Here is a 24,705-nt window from a genome sequence, read left to right on the forward strand (position 1 = left end):
CACTTAAGCACACCACTCTGCAACTACACTGGTGCCAGGCTGTATGGGTCCTAATGCCCTTCCCTTGGACAACATTGGTGTCATGGAGAGGGGAGACTTGCAGCATGGGCTCCTGCTGGTCCTCCACAAACATTGCCTAGGCCTGCGCCCTGGAGAGTGAAGACTTACCAGGCACAGATCCATGGTCTCGCAAGACTAACGGATGCCTAGGTACTTGAGGAGGATGAGAGATGACTTAATAATAGAGGTGTACCAGATGATGAGAGGCATTGATCGTGTGGATAGCAGAGGCTTTTTCCCAGGGCTGGAACGGCTAGCATGAGAGGGCATAGTTTTAAGGTGCTTAGAAGTAGGTACTGAGGGGATGTCAGGGGTAAGATTTTCACACAGAGTGGTGGGAGCGTGGAACACACTGCTGGCGACGGTGGTGGAGGCGGATACAATAGGGTCTTTTAAGAGACGCTTATAAAAATAGAGGGCTATGTGGTAGGGAAATTCTAGGCAGTTTCTAGAGTAGGTTACATGGTTGGTACAACATTGTCGGCTATGTTCTACTTGCAAGGGTCAATTCATGAAGCACCCTTTGAAATCAGAAATAAGTGTTCTGTTTTATGTGGTTAATTGTTAAACCAGACAAGTCCACATACCCTATTATTCATAAAGAATGTAATAATCTGATGCCAGTGATATCCACAGAAGGCAAAGAGCAGAAATATAGAAGCTGCTACAAGTGACCATGTTCTTCTCCTCACCCTCCTATTTGCAGCCCTTTCTGGCTTAAACTTGAGAAATTCAGTGATCTGTTGAGAGAAAACCCGTCTCAACTGTTCGAGGATTTACCAACGACCACAAAACATCACAGAGACACAAAATACAATGAGATACTTGGCCACTTTTGTCACATTTTGTTTTGCAAGAGGAGTTTGTAAATGATCTTATTGAAAGGTGGAATAAACTAAAAGGGCTATTTTGTACGTTCTTTGACAGTATTGTATTTCAGTTTCTGCTTCTGGTTCTGTGAGTATTGACACTTACAGGTTAGGGTTAGTAGATTTTGGGGATGCTGCTTTGGTGCAGACTGCCCCAGAACAACCCTCGGACTGCTTGTCATTGACACAAATGGCGCATTTCACTGCATGTTTTGATGCACATGCGACAAATAAAGGTGACCTGTCTTAATCTCCCTTAACCAAGAAAGTAAGATAAAAAATTGTCTAAAATTTGAGTCTTCTGGAAAGTGAAGTGCTCAAAGTAGGCAAACAGTACAGAGGTTGAAAAAAAACATGCTTGAAACATTCACAGAATTGCTCTGCAGCACTTTGTAGAAAATCCCTGTCCTTATTTAATACATGGGCTAATAATATTGTATTAGAAAGCTGAAATTCTTCCAGATCTCCTAGCAAAAGTATTTACAATGTACCAGTGAGACTTTCAAATTCTAGTATGGAAGTTCACAGAGCAAATAGGGACGAGGTTCATTACCAGAGTAAATAGAAAATGTGTGGGTGCACATATAAACGTATTCCAAAGAACAGCATGAAAATGTAAATAAGAGTGGTCAATTGCAACACATACAAAATCCTGGAGGAACTCAGCAAGTCAGGCAGCACCTATGGAGTGGAATAAACAGACAATGTTACAGGCCAAGGCGCTTTATCAGGACCAACAACTTTCTCTTAGGATTCTATGACCCTTCCTATGAGGAGTCTTCCCTTTTAAAAAAAACTGTATCCTCAGGCTATCATACATTGAAAGGAGATCCAGCAATTTCATTCTAGAAAAGACTGGCACAAAACCAATACTTCTGGAAACCGTTATCCAAAGGAAACTTTGCTATTTTGGACACATCTCAAGAGCTGATGACACACTGGAACGCACTGTGCTTGAAGGCAGAGTAGAAGGAAGTGGCTCCTGGTTTGACAACATCAAGAAGTGGACCAGCCTCACCGCCAGCGATGCAAGAGGTCTGACTGCTGACAGATCGCAGTGGAAGAAAGTGGTCGCCGAGGCTCTGGCAGAGTATGTCACATGATGATGATGATGTATAGTGGATTCTGGTTAATTGGGGGAGCCACTTATTTGGGACAAATCTTAGAGAACAATAACAAATCAAGAAAATTGCTGGGATTGCTTTGGCTTATTTGGGACACTATGATGCTTAACTGGGGCAGGAAACAGTTGCTGAACATGTTCTAACTGGTGTTAGTCACGTGCACTTGTGTGGCCATCGTGCTGAGAGTGAACAGTCTTTAAATAGTGTCGGTTGCATGTGCTTCTGCTCAAAAGGCAGTGTTTTGTCACTGATAGTTGGCAAGACATAAGCAGTAAGACAATTCCAAACTGTTTTTTTGACTGCCAGCTCAAGCATTCATGCTTAAGAATGAAATGATTTCACTATTTAGGAACAAGTTAGGAACTATGAAGAATTTGAAAATTTGGTGGATGCAATCATTGATAGTACTATATAAAAGCAGCCCATTATCTGCAGTGATTTTGTTCATTGCATACACTAGATGAATTCCTTCGTCGATAACTATTAGGAACTAATACATAGTTTTATAGTACTGTATTACTATTGGTAGTGTTATAAATTGTTCTGTATTTCATTTAAATACAGTACATAATTTATTACTCAGTCTGTATTTTTATACCAGGTCAGGATGGATATGTGTGGTGAATGTGTGCACATATAAGGTAGTTACATGTGATACTCTATAGTAATACACAAGGAATTCACAACAGAAGGTTGGCTCTCAAATATGTCTCACATAGATACATAAAGTAAAATGATTAATGTGTTGAGAAGAATAAGATAACATTTTAAATTATCAAAGCACTGACACTTGTAAGTAAACAATGTAACTTAATGGTTTCATTATCAGCTCTTGCAACAGAGATTTAAGGGACACTAAAGTAGAGGGAGATAGAATTTTGATTAAGAATTGGAGAAATAGAATTTTGATTAAGAATTGAGGAGCAATTATCAATGAAATATTTACAAATGATTAGTATTGAAGGAAATTATCTCAATCACCCATTTTAAATTAGATCTAGTTCTCTCTATGTTGCAGTTTGTTTATTGACTGTTCAGATTTTTATTGTAATCTTCTGAACTGTATCCATCTCTTGTGTAAGCTTTGAAGCTTTTGCTACATCAGTATGATCTGATTTAGACACATTAGATTAAAAAAAAATCAAAATCGGTTGTCACCAAGATAAAAGGAAGCAGAAAATGAAGTTGAACAGAATTACTGACAGTACACCCTCCTGACGGGGACAGTGTACATATTGAACAAAGGGGTAATGAAATGATATCACCTGCCCCATTAGCTTCCAACGTACCTGTAACCACAGTCACCTTTGCAGATCAGCCTGGAGAGTGACCCAGAAGAGCATCTGGCCCAGATAGAGTCCCCAGCTGTTTTCAAGGATCCAGTGTGCTACAGCTGGTCCGAGTATTTGCAGAATTTTTGTAAACCTCTCCCTACTCCAATTGGAGGTTCCCACCTGCTTTAAGAAGACTTCAAATATTCTGGTGCCAAAGAAAACAAGGTAAAATATCTTGGCAGCTATTGCACGGTGGCTTTGACATCCACCAGCGTGAAGTGGTTTGAGAATCACACATCTCACAGATAACCTGGACACTTTTATCACTAAAACAGGTCCATGGCAGATGCCAAATCTGTGACTCTACATTTATTTCCAGAGCATCTGGATAAAAAAGCTACCTATATCAGTGTCCTATTTATTGGCTACAATTCCACCTTAAGTGCCATAGTTCCAAACAACCTCATCTACAAGCTCCTAGATCTCAGCACCACCCTTTGCAACTGGATCTTTGACTATTGACAAACAGACTGCAGCCAGTAAGGACAGGCAGCAACACCTCTGCCATGATGATCCTCAAAACTGGTGTCCCACAAGGCTGCAGCCTCAACCCCCTAACTCTACTCCCTATACAGTTGCATTTGTGTAGCTGCTTTCTGGTCTAACTCCATCTTCAAGTTTGCAGGTGACTACACTGTAGTGGGCTGGATCTCAAATACTGTTAAAACAGAATACAGGAAGGAGATAGAGGGCCTAGTGGCATGGTATCATGATAACAACATTTCCCTCAAAGTCAGCAAAACAGAAGAGCACATCATTAACTTCAGAAAGTGGGGTGAAGCATATGCTCCTGAATGTAACAATGTCACTAAGATGAAGATAGTTGAGAGCTTCAAGTTCTTAGGTGTAAACATCACCAATAGCTTGTCCTGGTCAAACAACATAGATGCTATGGTCAAGAAAGCACACCAGCATCTCTATAATCCTCAGAAAGCTAAGGAAATTCAGTATGTTCCTGTTGACCTTCAGATGCACAGATGAAAGCATCCTATCCAGACAAATCACAGCTTAGTATGGCAACTGCTCTGCACCTGCAAGAAATTGCAGAGAGTTGTGGATGCAGCTCAGTCCATCACAAAAACCAGTGGCCTCTCTGTGTACTCTGTCTACACTTCTTGTTGCCTTGGAATAGCAGTCAGCAACCTCAAAGATCCCTCCTAATTGGGCATCCTCTCTTCATCTCCCAACCCCACCCTTCTATCAAGTAAGAGATAGAACAGCTTAAAAATATGCATCACCAAGCTCAAGAGTAGCTTCAGTAAGGATCACGTTTTTTTGATTTCTCAAGTGGCTTCAATAACACAGTCTTCACAGCAGGGAGAAAAGCTCCATTCAGTGCGGATTGGCACTTCCACTGTATCCTGGATAATGGACCACCTGACTGGCAGACCACAGTTTGTGTGGCTTCAGAGCTGTGTGTCAGACATGGCTATAAGTAGCACTGGGGCCCCACAGAGGACTGTGTCAGCTCCCTTCCTGTTTACCCAGTATACTTCAGACTTTAGATACAATACTGAGTCATGTCAGCTGCAGAAATTCTCTGACGACTCAGCAACAGCTGGGTACATAAAGGGAGGATGGGAGGATGAACACAGGGCCCTCATGGAGGACTTTGTCAAATGGTGTAAGCTGAATCATCTGCAGTTCAACATTGTAGGACGAAGGAGATGGTGATGGACTTCAGGAAGACTAAGCCTTCACTGTTCACTGTTACTATTGATGGTGGGGACATGGATATGATGAGGACTTACATGTACCAGAGGGGTGCACCTGGATGAACAACAGAGGCTGTGCACAGGAAGGGTCAGAGTCACCTCTACTTCCCGAGGAGACTGAGGTCCTTTGAAGTGTGCAGGCCTCTCCTTCACATCGTCTACCAGTCTGTTGTTGCCAGTACAATCTTCTATGCGGTGGTGTGCACATCAACACATGTGATGCCAACAGGCTTAATAAACTGATTAGAAAGGCTGGCTTTGTTATAGGAGACAAACTGGACACACTGGAGGCTGTGGTAAAACAAAGGACCCTACAGAAAATCCTGGCAATTCTGGACAATGTTTTTCAACCTCTGCATGCTACCTTGGCTGAACAGAGGAGCACTTTTAGTAATAGACTAAGACAACTGTGCTGCTCCAAAGAGCGCTATATGAGATCATTCTTACCCTCGGCCATTACCCTCTATAATGAGTCAACCTATAGCCAGGAAAGTGATGACCCCCCTCCTGTCAGACTGCTTGAGGTATCTTGTTTTTTATTCTTTCTACTTCTCTTCTAATATTTATATCTCTGTACTTGTAATGCAGAGAATTTGAAAAGACCTCTTGCATGGTGAAGGTGAACGCTTGATCACACAGTCTGCCCTATCATGACCCTTGCTCTTTATTGTCTACCTGCACCAAACTTCCTCTGTAACCGTAACATTATGTTCTGCATGTTATTGATTTTCCCTTGGACAATCTCAAAGTACTTATGTTTTGCAAAGATCTGTACAAGCTTTTGCATCTTGCAGAACTAAGTTTTTCCACTGTATCCAGTACATGTGACAATAACACACCAATACCAGTTAGAAGTTCACTGAAACCAGGTTTCTCACCTTTGTGTCAAGCCCCGGGGTCAAAGTTCAAAGTAAATTTATTATCAAAGTACATGCCTCCTTCTCATTATTACAATTAGGAAGGAGGTACAGAAGCTAGAAAGCACACACTCTGCAACTCAGGAACTGTTTCTTCCCCCATGTCATCCAATTTATAAATGGACATTGAACCCATGAACATTACCTCACCACACTTTTAAAATTTCTGTTTTTGCACTAATTATTTTAACTATTTAATTTACATATATACCACAATTTAGTTTTTTTCTATACATTTATCATGTATTGCATTGTACTGCTGCCGCAAAGTTAACAAATTTCACAACACATGCCTGTGATATTAAACCTGATTAAGATTGAGATATGTCACCATATACAACCCTGAAATTATACTCAATAGAATAATAACCATAATCGAATCATTGAAAGACTGCACCAACTTGGGCATTCAACCACTGGCAAAAGACAACAATCTGTGCAAATACAAAAAGAAAAAAAAAATTAATAAATAAATAAATAATATAGAGAGCAAGAGATGAAGAGTCCTTGAATGTGAGTCCACTGGTTGTAGGAACATTTCTGTGATGGGGAAAGTGAAGTTGAGTGAAGTTGTTATCTCCTTTGGTTCAAGAGCTTAATGGTTGAGTGGTAATAAATGTTCCTGAACCTGGTGGTGCAAGTCCTAAGGCTCCTGTACCTTCCTCCTGATGGCAGCAGTGAGACAAGAGCATGGCCTTGGTTGTGGGGCTCCCTGATGATGGATGCTACTTTCCTGCGACAACGCTTCGTGTAGATGTTCTCAATGATGGGGAGGGATTTACCCGTGATGGACCAGGCCACATGTACTACTTTTTCATTTAATGATTTTCCATTTAAGGGTACTGGTGTTTCCATTCCGTGATGTAACCAGTCAATATAATCTCTACTATACATCTGTAGAAGTTTGTCAAAGCTTCAGATGTCATGCGAATTTTTGGAAACTCCAAAGGGTGAATTGAGGCAATTGGCAATGTGGCTGCCTTTCGAATATGCTAACATCAAGACGTATGGTTGAACAATAACCATTCACCAATGATTTGATGTCAATAAACCCAAAGCTACTAGTACCAAGGATCTTCAACTGACCTCTTACATGAAAATAACAAAGAGTTTAACAGCATAAAGCTATTTATTTGAAACATAAGATGTCCAGAAGGAAATGCTGCCATTGGAACATTCCAGGCTGAAGGATGAACAGAAGTTTGATGCAGCCACTGCGAAGGCTCTTTTGGGAATGATGACAATCTAGAGTCCTTCCACTACTGAATAATGAGGGGCTGAGTTCAGTGAGGACCCCCTCAAACAAAAAAAGGGTGTATCACCCCAGGCGGTGACGAGTGGCAATGGTGCTATGTTAAAAACTGAACTGAATGCCTTAACCAAATATCACTAAGAATGTAGAGTTTGCATGAAGTCTATTATTTCACATCTTATAATGAAAACACTTATTTTTAAGCTAAAAATAAATTGCTCCTGGGGTTTTAATGCGACATTGAATTAACCTTTTGGGATGGCACTCGAGTTTATTATCATACACACAAGTGCCTGTATGCACAGGTGCAATGAAAAATTTACTTGTAATAGCATCACAGGCATATTCCAACATTCACAAGAAACACATCAATTGAACATAAATTACACACAATTTTTACAAAAGAGAACACAATTAGAAGGGGGAAAAAAAGCCCCCTTTAGTGCAAAGAGATCATACTTGTAGGAGCCATGCATCTGTTCTCTATCTGCATTCAATTCTGTGTTGCATGTTTATTATGGTAACTAGTCACAGGAGTGTGGGCATGGTAAAGGCAAAGGGAATAAGTCACGTATTCGTGCTTTGATCATTACAGTTTGTAGCAGCTGGAGACCACCGAAGGTCGTATCTTTAATGCTCAATTACACTTAGCTTACATGGGTATGCTTAAGTTTCATCGCTTTAAAATTGTATGCTTGCTAATTGCTAATAAAGAATCACATACCATAAAACCATATAACAATTACAGCACGGAAACAGGCCATCTCAGCCCTTCTAGTCCGTGCCGAACTTTTACATACATACCCTTAACTTTTGGAACAATCATTGGTGTTGAAGGCGCTTCATGCAAGAATAATTCTCTCGGATTGCCGGCAGCAGCAACCGATTTGGCCGCTACAATATCTCTGTTAAATTAGACTAACCTACAGAAGTGAGAGGGTAGGGCTGGATGTCTGTGACTAGTGATGCTTCTTAGGGATCTGAACTGGGACCTTGGTTATTTATCATGTATATCAATGATTTGGATGAAAGTGTGATAGGGCAGGAGAGTAAGTTTGCAGACAACACAAGGTTGGTGACATCATGGAGAGAGTAGAAGCGTGCCATAGGATACGGAAGGCTATAAATCAGTTGCAGATATTAGCATTGAAGTGGCAAATTAAGTTTCATCCAGGTAAGTGTGAGGTGCTGCACTTTAGGAGATCCAACAAAGGGAGAATACAAAGCTAAATGAACCTGTTGTCCTGATGATGGGTCTGCATTCAAAACGTTTACTTCCCTCCAAGGATGCTGCCTGACTTGCTGAGTCCTTCTGCCATTTTGTGTGTGTTGCTTAAGATGTCCAGCATCTGCAGAACCCCTCACGTGCACAGCTAATGGCAGGATCTTTAACAGTCTGATGAACAGGAGGACCTTGGGGTCCAGGTATATGCTCCTCAAAAGTGGCCGCACAGGTGGTAAAGAAGATGTACAGCTTGCTCGCCTTCATCAGTCAAGGCACTGAGTTCAAAAGCCAGGAAATTTTGTTACAGCTTTATGAAACTCTCGTTTGGCCACATTTAGAGTATTGCGTTCATTCCTGCTCACCTTATTACAGGAAGACTTTGGAGAGGGACCCAGAGGAAAGGATGCTGCTTGGTTTGCAGCAGAGGTGTTTTAAGGAGAGGTTGGACAAGCTGGGGCTGTTTTCTCTACAGAGATAGAAGCTGAGGCAAGACTTGAAAGTAATTTATAAAATGATGCAACACATAGACAGACAGCCAAATTTTTTTCCCCGGAAGGAGGCATGTACTTAAGGGGAGAGGGGTGACATTTTAAGAAGGTGTGCAAGGCAAGTATCTATTCACACAGTGAACAGTGGGTGTCTGGAATGCATTGACGGGCAGTTGGTGGAGTTGTTTAAGAGACTCTCAGATAAATAAATGAATATGCTGAGAAGGGAGGATATGGTCAACGTGTGAGGAACAAAAGTTAGATTAATTAGGAGTCATTGATTTAATCAGTTAGACACAACATTGTGGGCTGTAGGGCCTGTCCTGTGGTGTACTGTTTGATGGTCTATTGAATTTTAAATATTAGAAGGGTTTGGCTTCAGTTTACAAATATGAAATATCAACATGGAGTTATACAGCACAGAATCAGGCACTTCGGCTCATCAAGGCCATGACAACCATCAACCACCCATTTATACTAATCCTACATTCTCATCCACTCCCCCACATGCCAGGGGCCAAATAACCCTCACAGTACATGAACGTGGGTGAAAGCTGGAGCATCTGGTGAAAACTCACACAGCCTCGGAGGAGCAAGCAAGTTCCACACAACATGCAGCTGACAACAGTACTCAACCCAGGTCTCTGGGACCGTTAAAATGCAGACTTGCACTGTGCCACTCTATATCTTCAACACTTCAATATAAAAGAATCATCAATTCTATTCTAACAGATGCACAACACGTGCAAAATGCTGGAGGAACAGCAAGTCAGGAAGCATCTATGGAGCAGAGTAGGCAGTTGGCACTTTGGAATGAGAATTTTCATGAGGATGATTCTATTCTGGACTCATTTCTCACTTAGGTTTGGAATAATGGGCCTTTAATGCAAATATATTAATGCAGCTCAGGGCAATTTGTAAATAAAGTGATAAGCATTCTGCCCAAAGGACCCATTTAACAGATTAGCATGCACGAGGACAAAAGCAGGTCATTGTTCTTCTTGCTACAATGAAAAGCCAGATGAGACACACATTAACAGTTATGTTATTGCAGGCCCCGCTGTCAGCTTTATGTGCCACTTAAACAGATGGAAGAGCGCTCAAGCAGCAAGCTATCACACTCTCTAATCCAGTCCAGTCACCAGGCCCTGTGCATAGATCTAAAATGAAGACTGCTTCAGGCCACTGACATTCAGATGGAGAGAACTATTCAAAGTGCAGATTAATGTCATTTCCACATTAAGTCATTAACATAATAAGAGGAAGCTTTTTTATTGACAGCTCAATAGCAGAATGATGTACTTTAGCTCCAATACATAATCATGCAGCTACCAATCACAGATAAAGTTGATGGAAGGCAGCACAGGAAGTGAGTCACAGAATTGCTTCCCAGTTTCCATGGATACTAATAAGATAACATGCTCTAGTTAAGGATATTCCAGGAGATTTAACTACATTGCGCCTGAATGAATAACATCCGGGAGTATTATTTAAGTCTGGGTCCTCTCAAATTGATTACACTCCACCTTAAATGTAGTGGTAGAACTGGCAAAGGAAGAATGGCAAGGGCAAAAGGAAAAGAGAGGAAATCAGAGGAAATCAGAATAAACTAGATATCTTAAGAAAATAAAAAGAACTTTAAAAAAGTGTATAAAGGTTTTCTTCTGTTTGAAAAGTCCAGGAAGACCATGATAACTGGTACAGGGACATCACTATAGCACAGCGGCTAGTGCGACGCTATTGCAGTTCAGGTGCTCCAGAGTTCAGAGTTCAATTTCAGTGCTGCTCTCTGAGGAGTCTCTGTACGCCCTCCACCGTGGAATGTGTGGGTTCCCCCAGGTGCTCCGGTTTCCTCCCATAGTCCAAAGATGCACTGGGCAGTGTTAATTGGTCATTGTAAATTGTCCTGTGATTAGGTTTGGGTTCATCAAGGTTATAGGGTTGCTGGGTGGTGTGGCTTGAAGGGCCAGAAGGACCTGCTTCATGCTGTATCGCGAAATCGGTCAATAAATACAGCTAATAACTCTGGACTTGTGCCCTCCAGTTTGGGAAAAAAAGGTACAGAAAAATGTCAAAGGCACGAGGGATAAGAATCAGAATCAAAATCCAGGCTAATATCACCGGCATATGACGTGAAATTTGTTCTTTTACAGCAGCAGTACATTGCAATACATTATATTTTTTCAAAAGTGTAAATTACAATTTTATATATTTATATCAAAACATATTACATATATAAACATAGATAGAAACATAGAAAACCTACAGCACAATACAGGCCCCAAAGCTGTGCCGAACACATCCTTACCTTAGAAGTTACCTAGGGTTACCAATAGCCCTCTATTTTTCTGAGCTCCACGTACCTGTCCAGGATTCTCTTAAAAGACCCTATCATAGCCACCTTCACCACCATCACCGGCAGCCTATTCCATGCACTCACCACTCTCTGCGTAAAAAACTTACCCCTGATATCTCCTCTGTACCTACTTCCAAGCACCTTAAAACTGTGCCCTCTATATCTATCTATATCTAACATTAAGTTAAGCAGTGCAAAAAGAGAGCAAAAAAAAAAGAAAAAAGTAGGTATGTAGTGTACATGGTTCACTGTCCATTCAGAAATCTAATGATGCACGGGAAGAAGTTGTTCCAAAAAGCTGAGTGCGTGACTTCAGTCTCCTGTGCTTGCTCCTTGATGGTAGCAATAAGAGGGCATGTCCTGGGTAATGGGGGTCCTTAATAATGGATGGAGTACAGTAGAGGCCAGGGTTTGTTCTTCTTGGAGGAAGGAAGTGAAGAGAAGGTTCTGAGGAGCTGTGCAAAATTATGTCCAATATTGATATGATGAACAGGCTTCAATAGGATTAGCTTAAATCGGTATTTGAAGGTTGGTACTCTCTCAGTGGACTGGAAGACATATTTTAATTTCGCATGACTGTGATGCCTATCCAACACAGAACCATAACCTTTTACACACAAATTAAAATACTAATAAAGCGAGGTAAAATATCAGCTTTAAATCCTAGAATGGAAATCAAACATATTATGGGATGTATCAAAGCAAATGTGGAGATACAGAGATAGGTTACTGCTCACCGATGATTTTATGAAATGGTGGAATAGATTGTAGAGATTAAATGGCCTGTTCCATATAAAGTTGGACAGACAGGAAGAAAATGTAAACATTCCTATAATGGGGCTGCCTAGCTGCTGCAACTGAGATCATCAGAGATGGGAGCTTAGAATGTTTGATGACCGCAGTTTTGTCATACTCTATGAGACGGAAAATGCTCCTTGGAAATATGAAATCCTTGTGACAAAGTTGGGTGCAGATTATAGATACCTGTGGATCACTGCTGGTCTTTCTCAAGGACACGTGCTGTGACTCCGAATGGTGTGACAGACTCCCCGAGGAGTGAAAGCCATTCACTGCAATACAAGCACAAATACCACATTCAATAAAGAAACTGGTGCAGTCCAATGTTTACAGTTTCTTGGTGTTAAGTCCAATAATTTCCAGACACTTAATCATCCTTTGGTTTTAGATATTCTACAAAGTGCTTCCTTGGAATAAAGCAGTAAAGATATTTTATTGCAGAAGAGCAAAGGAAACAAGGTGCTTACAGAGACAAAAGGTAGCAGACATAATCATAATTACCTTCATCGGGTAACTTTGAAACACACAAACCAGGCAACAAATCTCTCCAGAAAGAACCAAGCAATCATGCACAGTATAAGCAACACCATAGCATAGCAGTTAGTGCTATGAATTCGGAGTTCATAGCACTATGAACTATGACAGTTCATATCATTACAGAATTCAGAGTTCAATTCCAATGTCCTCCGTAACAAATTTCCTCCCACAGTCCAAAGATGTCCCAGTAAGTGGGTTAATTATTGTTCCTCTCCATGCCTTGTTGTGCATAGGACAACCTTACCATTTCTTTAACACTTATCTGTTTTTTACGAAGCCTAGTTGCTAACTTGACGCTCAACCCTGCATGGATGGAAAGCGAGTAAGGAGCCGGCTGGATTCGAACCCAGGACCACTTGCCTCGAAGTCCAGTTCTGATGCCACTACATCACCAGCTGGCTGGTGGGTTAATTGGTCATTGTAAATTGTCCTGTAATTAGGCTAGGGTTAAATTGGTGGGCTGTTGGGTTCTGCACTGCATCTCTAAATAAATGAAGGAATCAAAGTCATATTGCTGGAAGTAGGGTCAACTAACTTCAAATTATTCTCTGTCTTTTAAGGTGTTTAACCGCAATAAAAATGAATTTAAGGTTGACTGAGAGCATATTATAAAACATTTTGAAATTCTCCTCAGCAATCATATTCCTATTAATCAATTCAGATTAATCCCTGATAGTGCACCAAAGATTCAATCCTCTTGCCAGTCATAAATAATAGAGCTACTTTACTGAAGTGTCTTTTTTGTTCATTTATAAACTTGGGAGTTCTCACAAAGTGAGTCTTCAAACCACCATGCTAGAAGATGGTAATACTTCTGAAGTGCAAGATACTTTCTAATAAAGCTGCATAACCACTCTGTAATCAGTCTCCATTGTGTTCAGACTGAGGTTTTAGAAGCCTTAACAACGAGCTCTCTGCCTTCACTGACACTTTCAATTGTTTTATTCACATACTCCCCTTTTATCCCAAAGGCACTGATTGTAATTTGCAGTTCAAGGGCTAGGGCTGCAAGCAGCAATGAGATCTTTGTTTAAATCTTCTCTGAGCAGTCATCATTTTGAGGGTTAGGGAGGAGTGTAGGGTAAATTATTTGCATACGCCTGCAACAAATATCATCTTCAGTATGACTTAAGTTAGCCTAGGAATCAATTCTGCACATCTAAGCTCCCAATATAAAATATTGTTCGATTGTGGACTTCAGAAAGGGTAACATGAGGGAACACACAGCAATCCTCAGAGTAATTTGAAGTGAAAAGAGTGAGCAGTTTCAAGTTCCTGGGTGTCAATATATCTGAGAATCTTCCCTGGGCCCAACATATCGATGCAGCTATGATGAAAGCATGAGAGAGGCTATACTTCATTAGGAGTGAGCAACCTTATTTCGATGTGGGGCCCAAAACTGCTCAGAATCCTCCAAATATGGTCTGATCAATGCGTTCAGCATTACATCTTTGCTTTTATATTCTACTCCTTTGAAAATGAATGCAAACATTGCAATTGCCTTCCTTACTACCAATGCAACTTGCAAGTTAACCTTCAGGGAAACTGCATAGGATTCCAAGTTCCTTTGTATCTCTGATTTCTGAATTAGAAAATAGTCTACACCTTTATTCCTTCTACTAAAGTGCAAGACCATAGACTTCCCTACACAGTATTTTATCTGCTATTTCTTTGCCTATTCTGCTAATTTATTATTTTTTAGAGATACAGCACAGCCCAGTGAGCCCTGCTGTTCAATTCCGCCCACGTGACCCATTAACCTACAGTATAACCTTTACATCTTTGGAATGCGTGAGGAAACTGAAACATCTGGACAGAACCCACGGAGTGACAGGGAGCACTTGCAAATTCCTTAGAAACAGTGGGCCACCAGCACTGTAAGAGTGTTATGCTAACGACTATGCTACTGTGCCTTATCTGTAATCTTACTAAGTACTCTGCAGACTTCCTGCTTCCTCAACACCACACGCTACTCCACCTATCTTTGTATCATCTGCAAACTTGGCTACAAGCCATCAATTCCATCATCCACATCATCAACATATACTGTAAGTGAATGGTGGACACAACACTGGCCCTTGTGGAACACTATTAGCCACTGCCAGCCAACCAGAAAAGGCCCTCTTTCTTCCCACTCTGACTTCTACTAATCTTCTCTCCATGCTAGTTAGCTAATCTTCTCTCCATGCTAGTCTCCTTCCTGTCATACCATAGGCTCCTACCTTGTTCAGCAGCCTTATGTGCAGCACCTTGTCAAAGGCCTTCCAAAAATCCAAGTGAACAATATCCAGTGATTTTCCTTTGTTTCCTGTCGTATCCTCAAAGAATTCCAAGAGATACGTCAGGCAAGATATCCCCTGAAGGAAACCATGCTGACTTTGGCCTATTTTATGTGCCTCCAAGTACCCTAGAACCTCATCTTTGATAATGTAGCCTAACATTTCGTCAGCTACTGAAGGCAGGCTAATTTCCTGATTTTTGCTTCCCTCCCTTCTTAAAGAATGGAGTGACACAGCTTCAGCCACTTCCAGGATGTGCCTTCCCATTACTCACTACTCTCTGGGTGATGATGGTCCTCCTCAGATCCCCTCACACTAAACCTATGTCATTCAGTTTTATTGGGCTCTGATACAGGAACCGTTTCCTACATGGAGCCAACAGTACGAACACAATGTCTCAGTGCAGTCATTTCAATGGGCTCTCAAGCAGAAAGTGACACACACCCAATTAATTATCAGAACAAATGCCAACCATTATATGAACACAAATGGCTTCTGAACATACTAGAATGGTGCAGCCATACTTCATCTGATCAACCAATATTGAAAATTCACTTATTCACCAAAATGCTTAAGTTATTTTTCAATGAAGTAGGCACAACACAAGCAATGCAAATAGTGAACCAACGAGACTACTCCATTGAAAACCTGTCTTGGCTTGGATATCACTACATTCATTAGCATTATTCTACTCCATTCTTATTCTATTAAAATGCTCATCATTTTAGCATATTGTATGTCTTTGGTTGTTTCTATTTATCTTTAAAAGTGTTCCACTGCATTTTTGTAAGTTACAAAAACCTATTTTAACTTGAGATCAATTCTAACTAGCTTTAGTGATCAACAGTTTCATCGCCCCTTTACCTGTGAGCATGGAATTCATCTGTGTCATCGCAGTCTTCGGGGTCCCCGGAGTACTGGTTGGTCTTTCCCAGGTTGTTTCTGGAATAAAAGAAAAATTTCAGTATACAAAAAGGAGTTTCATGTAAATTGGCTTATAAAAAACTGAAGAGAATCAAATTATAGCAAAATACTAAACACATTTTAAATGACATGAAGGTCCGATCACTGAACACCTCGCCTTATGTCCAGTTAAACCTATGGAGATGAATGTACATGCAAGATATCAACAATCAGCTGATCATTAGTTGATAAAATTACTGCCAAAAAATAAACTGGAAGCCAAGATATTTGTCTTCACGAAGAGCCAAACAAGATTTTTTGTTATCTTCAGCTTTTGCAGATTATTTGCCAGTCTAATTTCTCCTCTCCTAAAGGCACAAACTCATGCTTTGATGCAATTATACACCAAGGATCATTTTATAGTTCCTTGTTTTTCAGGAGTCGGCCAGCTGCCTGCCCCAGTCTAAAGCTCACCAGATTCATGCCCGTGCTGATTTATGGACATGCACAAGTTAGGATTTTTGGAGACACAAGTGACTGCAGATGCTGGAATCTGGAGCAACACACAAAGACATAGGAGGTCTCAATGGATCAGGCAACATCTTTGGAAGGAAATGGACAGCCAATATTCAAGCTGGGACTTCTGATTTTTTTTCCCTCCTGCTATCAATACTATTATCTCATCTCTCTCTTCTTAGCAATCCCTCTGGAATGGGGAATGTTTGCTTCCACTTCAATTCTATAGGAACGCAGGTGGCTACTGTGCCCTGTGTGGCGCTCACAGGATGCGTCTCAGCTGGGGAAGGCTGTATTTGATGGGTATAGGCTACACTTGCCTTCCACTGATAATTTCTGTTATATGTACTAGACTCTAGTAACCAGAGGATTTCATTTTTAAAGTTACTTCTTCAATTTTAATCCTCCTGCAGGAACCCCCATACTAAAGTCCTACAGAGATGCCATTTGGCCCCCAAGTCTGCACTGACCCATTTATGTTAAGCCTACATTAATCCTATTTTTCATTTTCTGCAATACAGATGTTCAACACTTTCAAGGAGACTGATATCATCCACAAATTATTTTCTCTGGGCACTTCCATCTGGTAATCCCTTGTTGTGATGGAGATATTAGCAGTTTGTTTGTATTGTGCATGAGGGCAACATGGTCTGAGTGTGGGGGCCAGATGTTAACAAAGCCTCCACCCAGCAATGGATTTGGAGAATTTTTCTTGGACAGTTTTAGTAGCTCTTTCTGGTGCAATTAACTGTTTATTTTATGTTTCAGAAGCAGAATAGCAGGGACCATTGCCTCCCAATAGACCACACATTTCATGTGGTCTTTAAAAGTCTTAATCTTTGAAGATTCTTTTCAACAGATCGCTAAAGATTGCTTTAGCACACTGAACACAGATGTGCATTTCAGCATCGATCAGTGTCTTCATTATGAGGTAGCTTTGGTGATTTGGAAAGTGGTCACCTTTCCCCAAGGTTCCAGAGAGCAGTTTTATTGTCAAAATGCCACATCGTGGGAGCAGTTTGGTATAAGAGCTCAGTGCAGGCCATTGTGAAAAGTGGGGAAAATATGTGTAGGGCTCTCAGTGTACTAGGTGGACCGTTAACTGTCGATCACTTATTACCAAAATGGCTTCTCTGAAGTGTTATATTAAAATGGCTTCTCGTAATGTTAACTGCTGAGCAAGGGGTTCTCTGTGACTGCAATGTTTGGGTTATACAGGGAGATAATGGAAATTGTATTCATTTGTTAGCCAATGGAAGTCATGTTCTGTTATCTTCTATATGTGTGCTGAGTTGAGGAGCGCGGGCTTTTTTCAGGAGGCAAGCGGAGAGGACGGACATGTGCGGAACGGACGGGGCTCCTGGGCGGCGGACACCGAACCTTGGGGGTTCGGAGGGTGGCCGGAGTCTCGGAAGGACGTTGTGAATGGAATCCGAGGCGTGAGCTCCAATGTATTAAAATATTAGATGCACAAGACTTATAAGTTACTTATGTGGCGCCTTTTCTTGTAGTTGTTTTGACTAACCCAACACGAAAAATTTGCTATAAAGTATAATTATTTACTTGCACTTGGTATATTGTTTCATATTTGTGTCGTGGCTGATCATTGGGCGACTCACACTTTACCCACACCAAAGCAATTGCACTGTTGGCAGGGTTGACGGCTATTCACCCTAGGCAACAGGGGGTCAGTGGGGCAAAGACCCTCATATGTGAAATGCCAGGCCACCCCTCTAAACTTGGTGCTTGGTAGCACTTGTAAGAGATGCTAATGTACCATCAACAGTCACTCAGACGAAGCAGCTAAAGTCTGTGGCTGCAAATGCAGATGAAGCTCATGGCTCCACAATCTGTAACATCTTGCTCAAAAAGTGTATTTATGGAATACTGGTTAGGAGAAGGCCCAGGCTCAAACAAAAATATCCTTTCCCATACAAACTTTGCAAAGCGTCACTTAAAGGATACTGTAAAGACATGGAAGAAGGTCTTGTGGTCGGATGAGACTAAAATGGAACTTTTTGGCCTTACTATTAGGAAGTACGTCTGGTGTTAATCTAATACTGCCAGGTAACACCATCCCTATTGTAAGGTATGGTGGTGGTAGCATAACGCTATGGGGATGCTTTTCAGCAGCAGGGACTGGAAATCTGGTCAGGATTGATGGGAAGATGAATGCTGCTAAATACAGAGAGATCCTGGATTAAAAACCTGCCAGCTTCTGTCAGAAAGTTTTAACTGGGGAGGATCTTCGTCTTTCTGCAGTACAACAACCTAAAGCACACTGCCAGAGCAACCATGGATAGTTTCAAATGAAGAAAATTTATGTCCTTGAGTGGTCCAGTCAAGAGATTTGACTTTTACCCAGACAAACAGCTCTGGCAAGACCTCAAGATGCTATCCACCTGGCACAGTTTGAGCAAGTTTCCAAGAGGAGTGGGCAAATCTTGCTTCATCACTCTGTGCAAAGCTAATAGAGGCTCATCCAAAAAGGCTACTGGCTGTAATAGCTGCGAGAGGTGGTTCATTCAACTAAGCACTGAGCAAAGAGGGATGAATACATTTGAAGTGTTGACATGTCAGGTTTTGAATTTTCAATTTTTCATGCTTTACAATTTTCCCTGTTTTTGGGCTCTGCTGTACTGTGATAAAAAAAAAGAGCATGTGATTCACAAATAAAAATTCTCAGTTAAATTGATCAAATCCTGAATTTGCAATACTCATTTATATGAACAAAGGGTTGAGGGCTGAATACTTTTACGAGGCATTGTATTTTGCCTAGAAACAATTTTGATATATTGAAACTAAGTTGAAGAAGCTGAAATGCTAGGAGAAAAAAACAGGTGCATTATACTTACCTTGCACAATTCTAAAATAATTTAAATTAAAAGAAAATATCTCCATTTTTATCTAGTTTCCAAAAACATGTGGACTTGGAGGCTACTTGCAGGCAACTCGGGTTCATCCCCCCAACTACCTGTAAGGAGTTTATATGCTTTTTCTGTAACTATGTGGGTTTCATCCAGGTGCTCCGGTTTCCTCCCACACTGGTTGGTAGGTTAACTGATCATTGTAAATTGTCCCGTGATCGGGCTGGGATTAAATAGGGGAATTGCTGAGCAACGTGGTTCAAAGGGCCGAAATCGCACTGTATCTCAATAAATAGATAGATAGATAAATCAAAAGATAAGTAAGTAAGGCTGCAGGTCAGAAATCCCCAAGCTGGGTTGCAACATTTAGTCCTTACAATGTTACACAGATTTCACTGTGGTGCAAAGAGAGGCAGGGTGTAAAACCACAGGTATAAAGTTTCCCATTAGGATAAACCTATCAGTGACAATCCACTGTAAGCTAGGATTCTAATTTTATTATACGTGCTTATTAAAGTATACAAGGCTAAACACTCGCAGCAATGTGAAATTGGAATTTGCTGGAAAGGAAGGCTCTTCAGTTCCCTTGTAATAATTCACATCATGAAACTGAATGAGTACAAACAAACTTGGTTCAGAGCCCCAAGAAATTCAGCTAACAAAATTCGATCAACTCTTTAGCTCTGCCTGGTAGTTTGAGCTTCATGGCTTGAAGAAACAATGCTCATCAAGGTTAATAAAGACCATTCCATACAATTCAAGCAACACACATAAAAGTTGCTGGCGAACGCAGCAGGCCAGGCAGCATCTCTAGGAAGAGGTACAATCCAATTAAATATGACTTACTAAACTCTGCTCCAGAAACATCTTAGCTCCCAGTGTGCTCATGGAAACTGTGTAACATCCCTCTGCTTCTCTACTTTTCTCTGCATTCTATTATTTATGCTGTACTTGTCTGTTTGCACTCACTAATGCTGTACATCTCACATTTTTGATGAAATTCCATTTGCTTTTTTTGCTGCCCACCTGACCTTGTATTCATTCCAGCAGCTTTTCTCCACATTCAAGCACGTAAGTTCTAATTTAATTATCATTCAATCCTACATAAATACTCAGGAATACCAAGGTGCAAAACATAGTACCAAAAGTCATATACAGCAGTGGTCCCCAACCTCCGGGCCGCGGACTGATACCGGGCCGTGAAGTATGCAGGGGAGCAGCGGTAGCCGGAGTGCACCCAGCACATCTTTAAGAAAAAAGCCGAAATAAACAAGCTAATTAATTAGGTGCCACCCAGAAGCCAGTCTTCATTAGGGGAACTGAGGTGGAGAGGGTCAATAACTTTAAATTCCTCGGCATTAAGGATCGACGTTTCTCTCTCTGAAAAGTGTCACAGGATCTGTCCTGGGACCAGCACGTAACTGTCATTACAAAGGAAGCACAGCAGCGCCTATACTTTATTAAAAGTTTGTGTAGATTCAGCATGTCACCTCGATCCTGACAGCCCTGTCTTTTCAGCCGGTCTGGGAGGGCGTTTAAATTGACCAAACAATGGAACAGCTAAAGGCTCCAGCGCCCTGGAAAAGGAGTGAACATCGCGTAGAGCAAGTGAAATCGGCAATTGCCTCTGATCTGGGTTGACATTTACATGCTAGACAGCACCTAATTAATTAGCTTGTTTATTTCGGCTTTTTCCTTAAAGATGTGCTGCGTGCACTCCAGCTACTGCTGCACCCCTGCATACTTCGCGGATCGGTATCGGTCTGCGGCCCGGAGGTTGGGGACCACTGATATACAGCACAAGGCACATATAGCATATATAAGATAGCAGTAAGTATACAGTCACACAAAATAAATATATAATGTAGCCCAAATCCCTTAGTGTCATGACTCATAGATTGATGGAGCATGAATATTGTCAGTAAGAACAGCCCTCAGCAGACGAATGCACGCATGCATGAATGTAATTCAGCTTGATGAACACTAGAGGGCAGCACTGACAGGAGGCGCCTACCCCTCAATTCAGCCCAGATACCGCGCCACACCACCTCCACCGACTCCTTTCATGGCGGCTGCAAAAGGTGACACCACAATATGAGGTCTAGCCCTTGGAACACCAAGGCCACACAGCTCCCCCACCATCAGTCTCGCCAATGAACCAGTGAACCAGACTTGCAGTATTCTATATTACCAAAGTCCAACAGGGTCTTGCGTTAACAAGAAAAACATCCAAGATAATCACTCGCTGTTAGACTGCACACTGCTTTCGTGCACTGGCCGCAACGTCTTTCTGTGGCAGGCAGAAACACAGTTTGGCTCTTCCACTTTCTCCACTAACAAGCAACTTGTTGATGGGGTAGATCCATAGTACCTGCAGTTCTTAATGTCCAGCAGTGCCTTGTGATGGTAAAAAAACATAATAAAAGACAAAGACACTTCTGGTTGGCCTCGGGGAGGCTGCCGCATCTAAACGCATTGCCACCTTACCAGAAACAGAGTTAATTTCTGACTTCTCTGCAATGTTCTTCTTTATGCTTGCTACATTTGACACTATTTCATTGACATATAAGAATGGATTACTGAGCCTAACAAAATCCCAATGCAACATCCTTCCAATCACATATAGTCTCCAAGTAGCTTCCTGATACTGAGCCAATTTTAGATCAGAAAGATTTTGATTACTGAGTATTTACAGGTCAGTTTGCTGTAAGGGACATCATCTTGTCTAAGAATTCATGAATTTTGTATCCTTAACTATCTTCCAGGTTGCAACTGTCCCAAAAAAAATCAGTTAGTGAGACATGGACTTCTCTAAGCAAAACCATCTTTATTCTCCTAACATAACCTTGATATTTTTGAATGATTGTTAATGCTGTCTCAAGTAGTGCTTTCTCCAGTCCCATTTCTGCCTATGATCTGGCCTGTAATTTTCTTGGTTTATTTCTTTGATGCAGCTATCCTCAGTTCTTTATTAGTAAACACTTTTATTTTGTATGCAAATATGGGACAAGGCCAATTACCCAGGATAATAAATAGAACACCAAATGTACACCTTCAGCTGTATGAAATTTTCAGCAAGCTTCTCAAGGCTGGATCATCATTTGTGCAAAAAAATCTGTATCGTATCATGCCAAGACAGCAACAATGATTAGGAATCCAGTAGGTAGGGGACAGATTGCTAGTGTTAGAAAATTATACATAAAAGTTGCTGATGAACGCAGCAGGCCAGGCAGCATCTCTAGGAAGAGGTACAGTCGACGTTTTGGGCTGAAACCCTTTGTCAGGACTAACTGAAAGAAGAGCTAGCAAGAGATTTGAAAGTGGGAGGGGGAGGGGAAGATCCAAAATGATAGGAGAAGACAGGAGGGGGAGGGATCCATCAAGCAACTTTTATGTGTGTTGTTTGAAATTCCAGCATCTGCAGATTTCCTCGTGTTTGTGTTAGAAAATTATATATCACTTCCTTTGTTCCCGAGCAAAATACGCCAGAAATATTGTAATTTCTAATAATTGGAGGATTGGGTAATTATGAGCCAGTCAGAACCAAACAACCATAGACACTCAACATCTTTTAGTGGGATGAACTAATCTTTTATACCATGGTAAAACCTTCGAGAAATGCAAATAAATCAGACCTCCTCCCCTTCACCATTCCCCTAATTTTATCTCATCTCCTTCCCTGCCCATCACTTCCCTCTGGTGCTCCTCCATCTTCCCTTTCTACCATGGTCTTCTATCCTCTCGATCAGATTCCCCCTTCTCCAGCCCTGTATCTCTTTCACCAATCATCTTTCCAGCTCTTTACTTCAAACCATCTCCCCTCCCGGTTTCACCTACCACCTTGTACTACTCCTTCCCCTCCCCCCACCTTCTTACTTTGACTTCTCCCTTTCCTTTCCAGCCCTGAAGGAGGATCTTGGCCCGAAACAGCAACTGTTCACTTTTTTTTTCCCATAGACTCTGTGTGGTCTGCTGAGTTCCTCCAGCATTTTGTGTGTGTTGCTTTGGATTTCCAACATCTGCAGATTTTCTTGTGCTTGTGAATAAACCACACTTGATCTCCTTGATTTACGTACTATATCCTCAAAAAAATTAAGAGCGGAAAATTATATTTGACAAATCATTTTATATAAATTTGTTAATACGCATCTAATATCTAATCTATATCAATTTTCTAAAAGTCCTGTTATCACATCTTTTCTAATAGCCATTTGCATTTTCCTTCCTACAGATAATGGCGCAACTGGTCTGCATCTCCCTAGTTTCTCACCCTCCTTTTTTAAACATGAGGTTTTATGACTGAACCCATCCAGTATGCAGAAACATAACCTACAGATTTTTAAAAGGTGACAACTGAAGCATCCACCATTTCCAAGGCTACCTGTGCTTGTATTTTGGGATCATGACAGCATGACATCTCGGGCGTAACAGTAGCATTGCAGTTAGGCCGACGTCATTACAGCTCGGCACATCCTGAAGTTCAGAGTTCAATGCTGGTGCCGTTCGGTAAGGTTAGTTGGTCAATGTAAATTGCCCCATGATTAGGTTAGGATTAATGAGGTTGCTGGGGTAGCATGGCTCAAAAGGGCAGAAGGGCCTACTCCGCACTATCGCTAAATAAAGTAAAATAAAATATTCATGGATGTATATTGCTATTATTAGTGGATGAGTTATTTCAATTGTTTTACTGCTCTTAATTTTCTACATTCGTTTTTTTTTAAATCTCTTCTTGGTTCTCTTTGATGCCTTCTTTTAACATAGAGTTTGAAATCACAGTATTAGATACTTGTGAAGTGGTAGGCAAGTAGCCTTGTTTACATGGACAGTCTCCATGGCAACCACTCAATCTAGGACTACAATCATGTTTCCCTTTGCTTTCTCAGCAGGGTTCTCAGTACATGGCATTTCCAGCTTTTGTAACAGCAGCAACTTGACCTCACTACTACCCCTGAGATCACTTTTCAAAACCACCACAGGTGCAAATTAGTGGTGCATGACAAGGGTGGCAAGTTGATTGTGTTGCTTTTCGAAACGGGAACCACAATCATTTTGCTTCTGCAAATCCTGATGCTCAGATTACATAATCACAAGGGTGGATGGTTTCCATAGTAACATGAAGGGACACAGGTAGCAGTTTGTTACCAACGTTACTGAACTATAAAAAGACCCATGACACATTTTCAAAGCTGTCATGCCAGAGTTGCCCATTTTGAGAGCATATTCCTTGAGATTTAATCTCCACCTCCACGTCCAATGCTGCCAAGCCTTCAGTGCAGACTTTGCTGGGCTATCACAAGCAGTTGTGCACTGAATTTCCCGCATTGTTCCCCCATTACATTTCCAGAGACACTGGGGACTGCGGATGCTGGAACCTGGAGCAACACAGAAAAAGCTGAAGGAACTCTGGATGTATGGAGGAAAATAGACAGTCGATGTTTTGGGATGATGCCCTTCATTCTTTGTAC

The 24,705-nt window shown here is 41.3% G+C and overlaps 1 protein-coding gene across 2 annotated transcripts in view; it reads right to left on the bottom strand.

The window, feature by feature from the left end:
• gas7b (growth arrest-specific 7b) overlaps window positions 1-24,705 on the bottom strand; it is a 527,545-nt gene that overhangs the window by 159,024 nt on the left and 343,816 nt on the right. For both annotated transcript variants that reach the window (XM_072241983.1, XM_072241984.1), the window contains exons 3-4: window positions 15,819-15,896; window positions 12,325-12,410 (exon numbers count right to left, since the gene is read on the bottom strand). In XM_072241983.1, coding sequence (XP_072098084.1) covers window positions 12,325-12,410; window positions 15,819-15,896 — 164 coding nt within the window. The remainder of the gene's footprint in view (window positions 1-12,324; window positions 12,411-15,818; window positions 15,897-24,705) is intronic.

The sequence above is a fragment of the Mobula birostris genome, chromosome 24 (assembly GCF_030028105.1).
Source record: "Mobula birostris isolate sMobBir1 chromosome 24, sMobBir1.hap1, whole genome shotgun sequence".
Lineage (NCBI taxonomy): Eukaryota > Metazoa > Chordata > Chondrichthyes > Myliobatiformes > Myliobatidae > Mobula > Mobula birostris.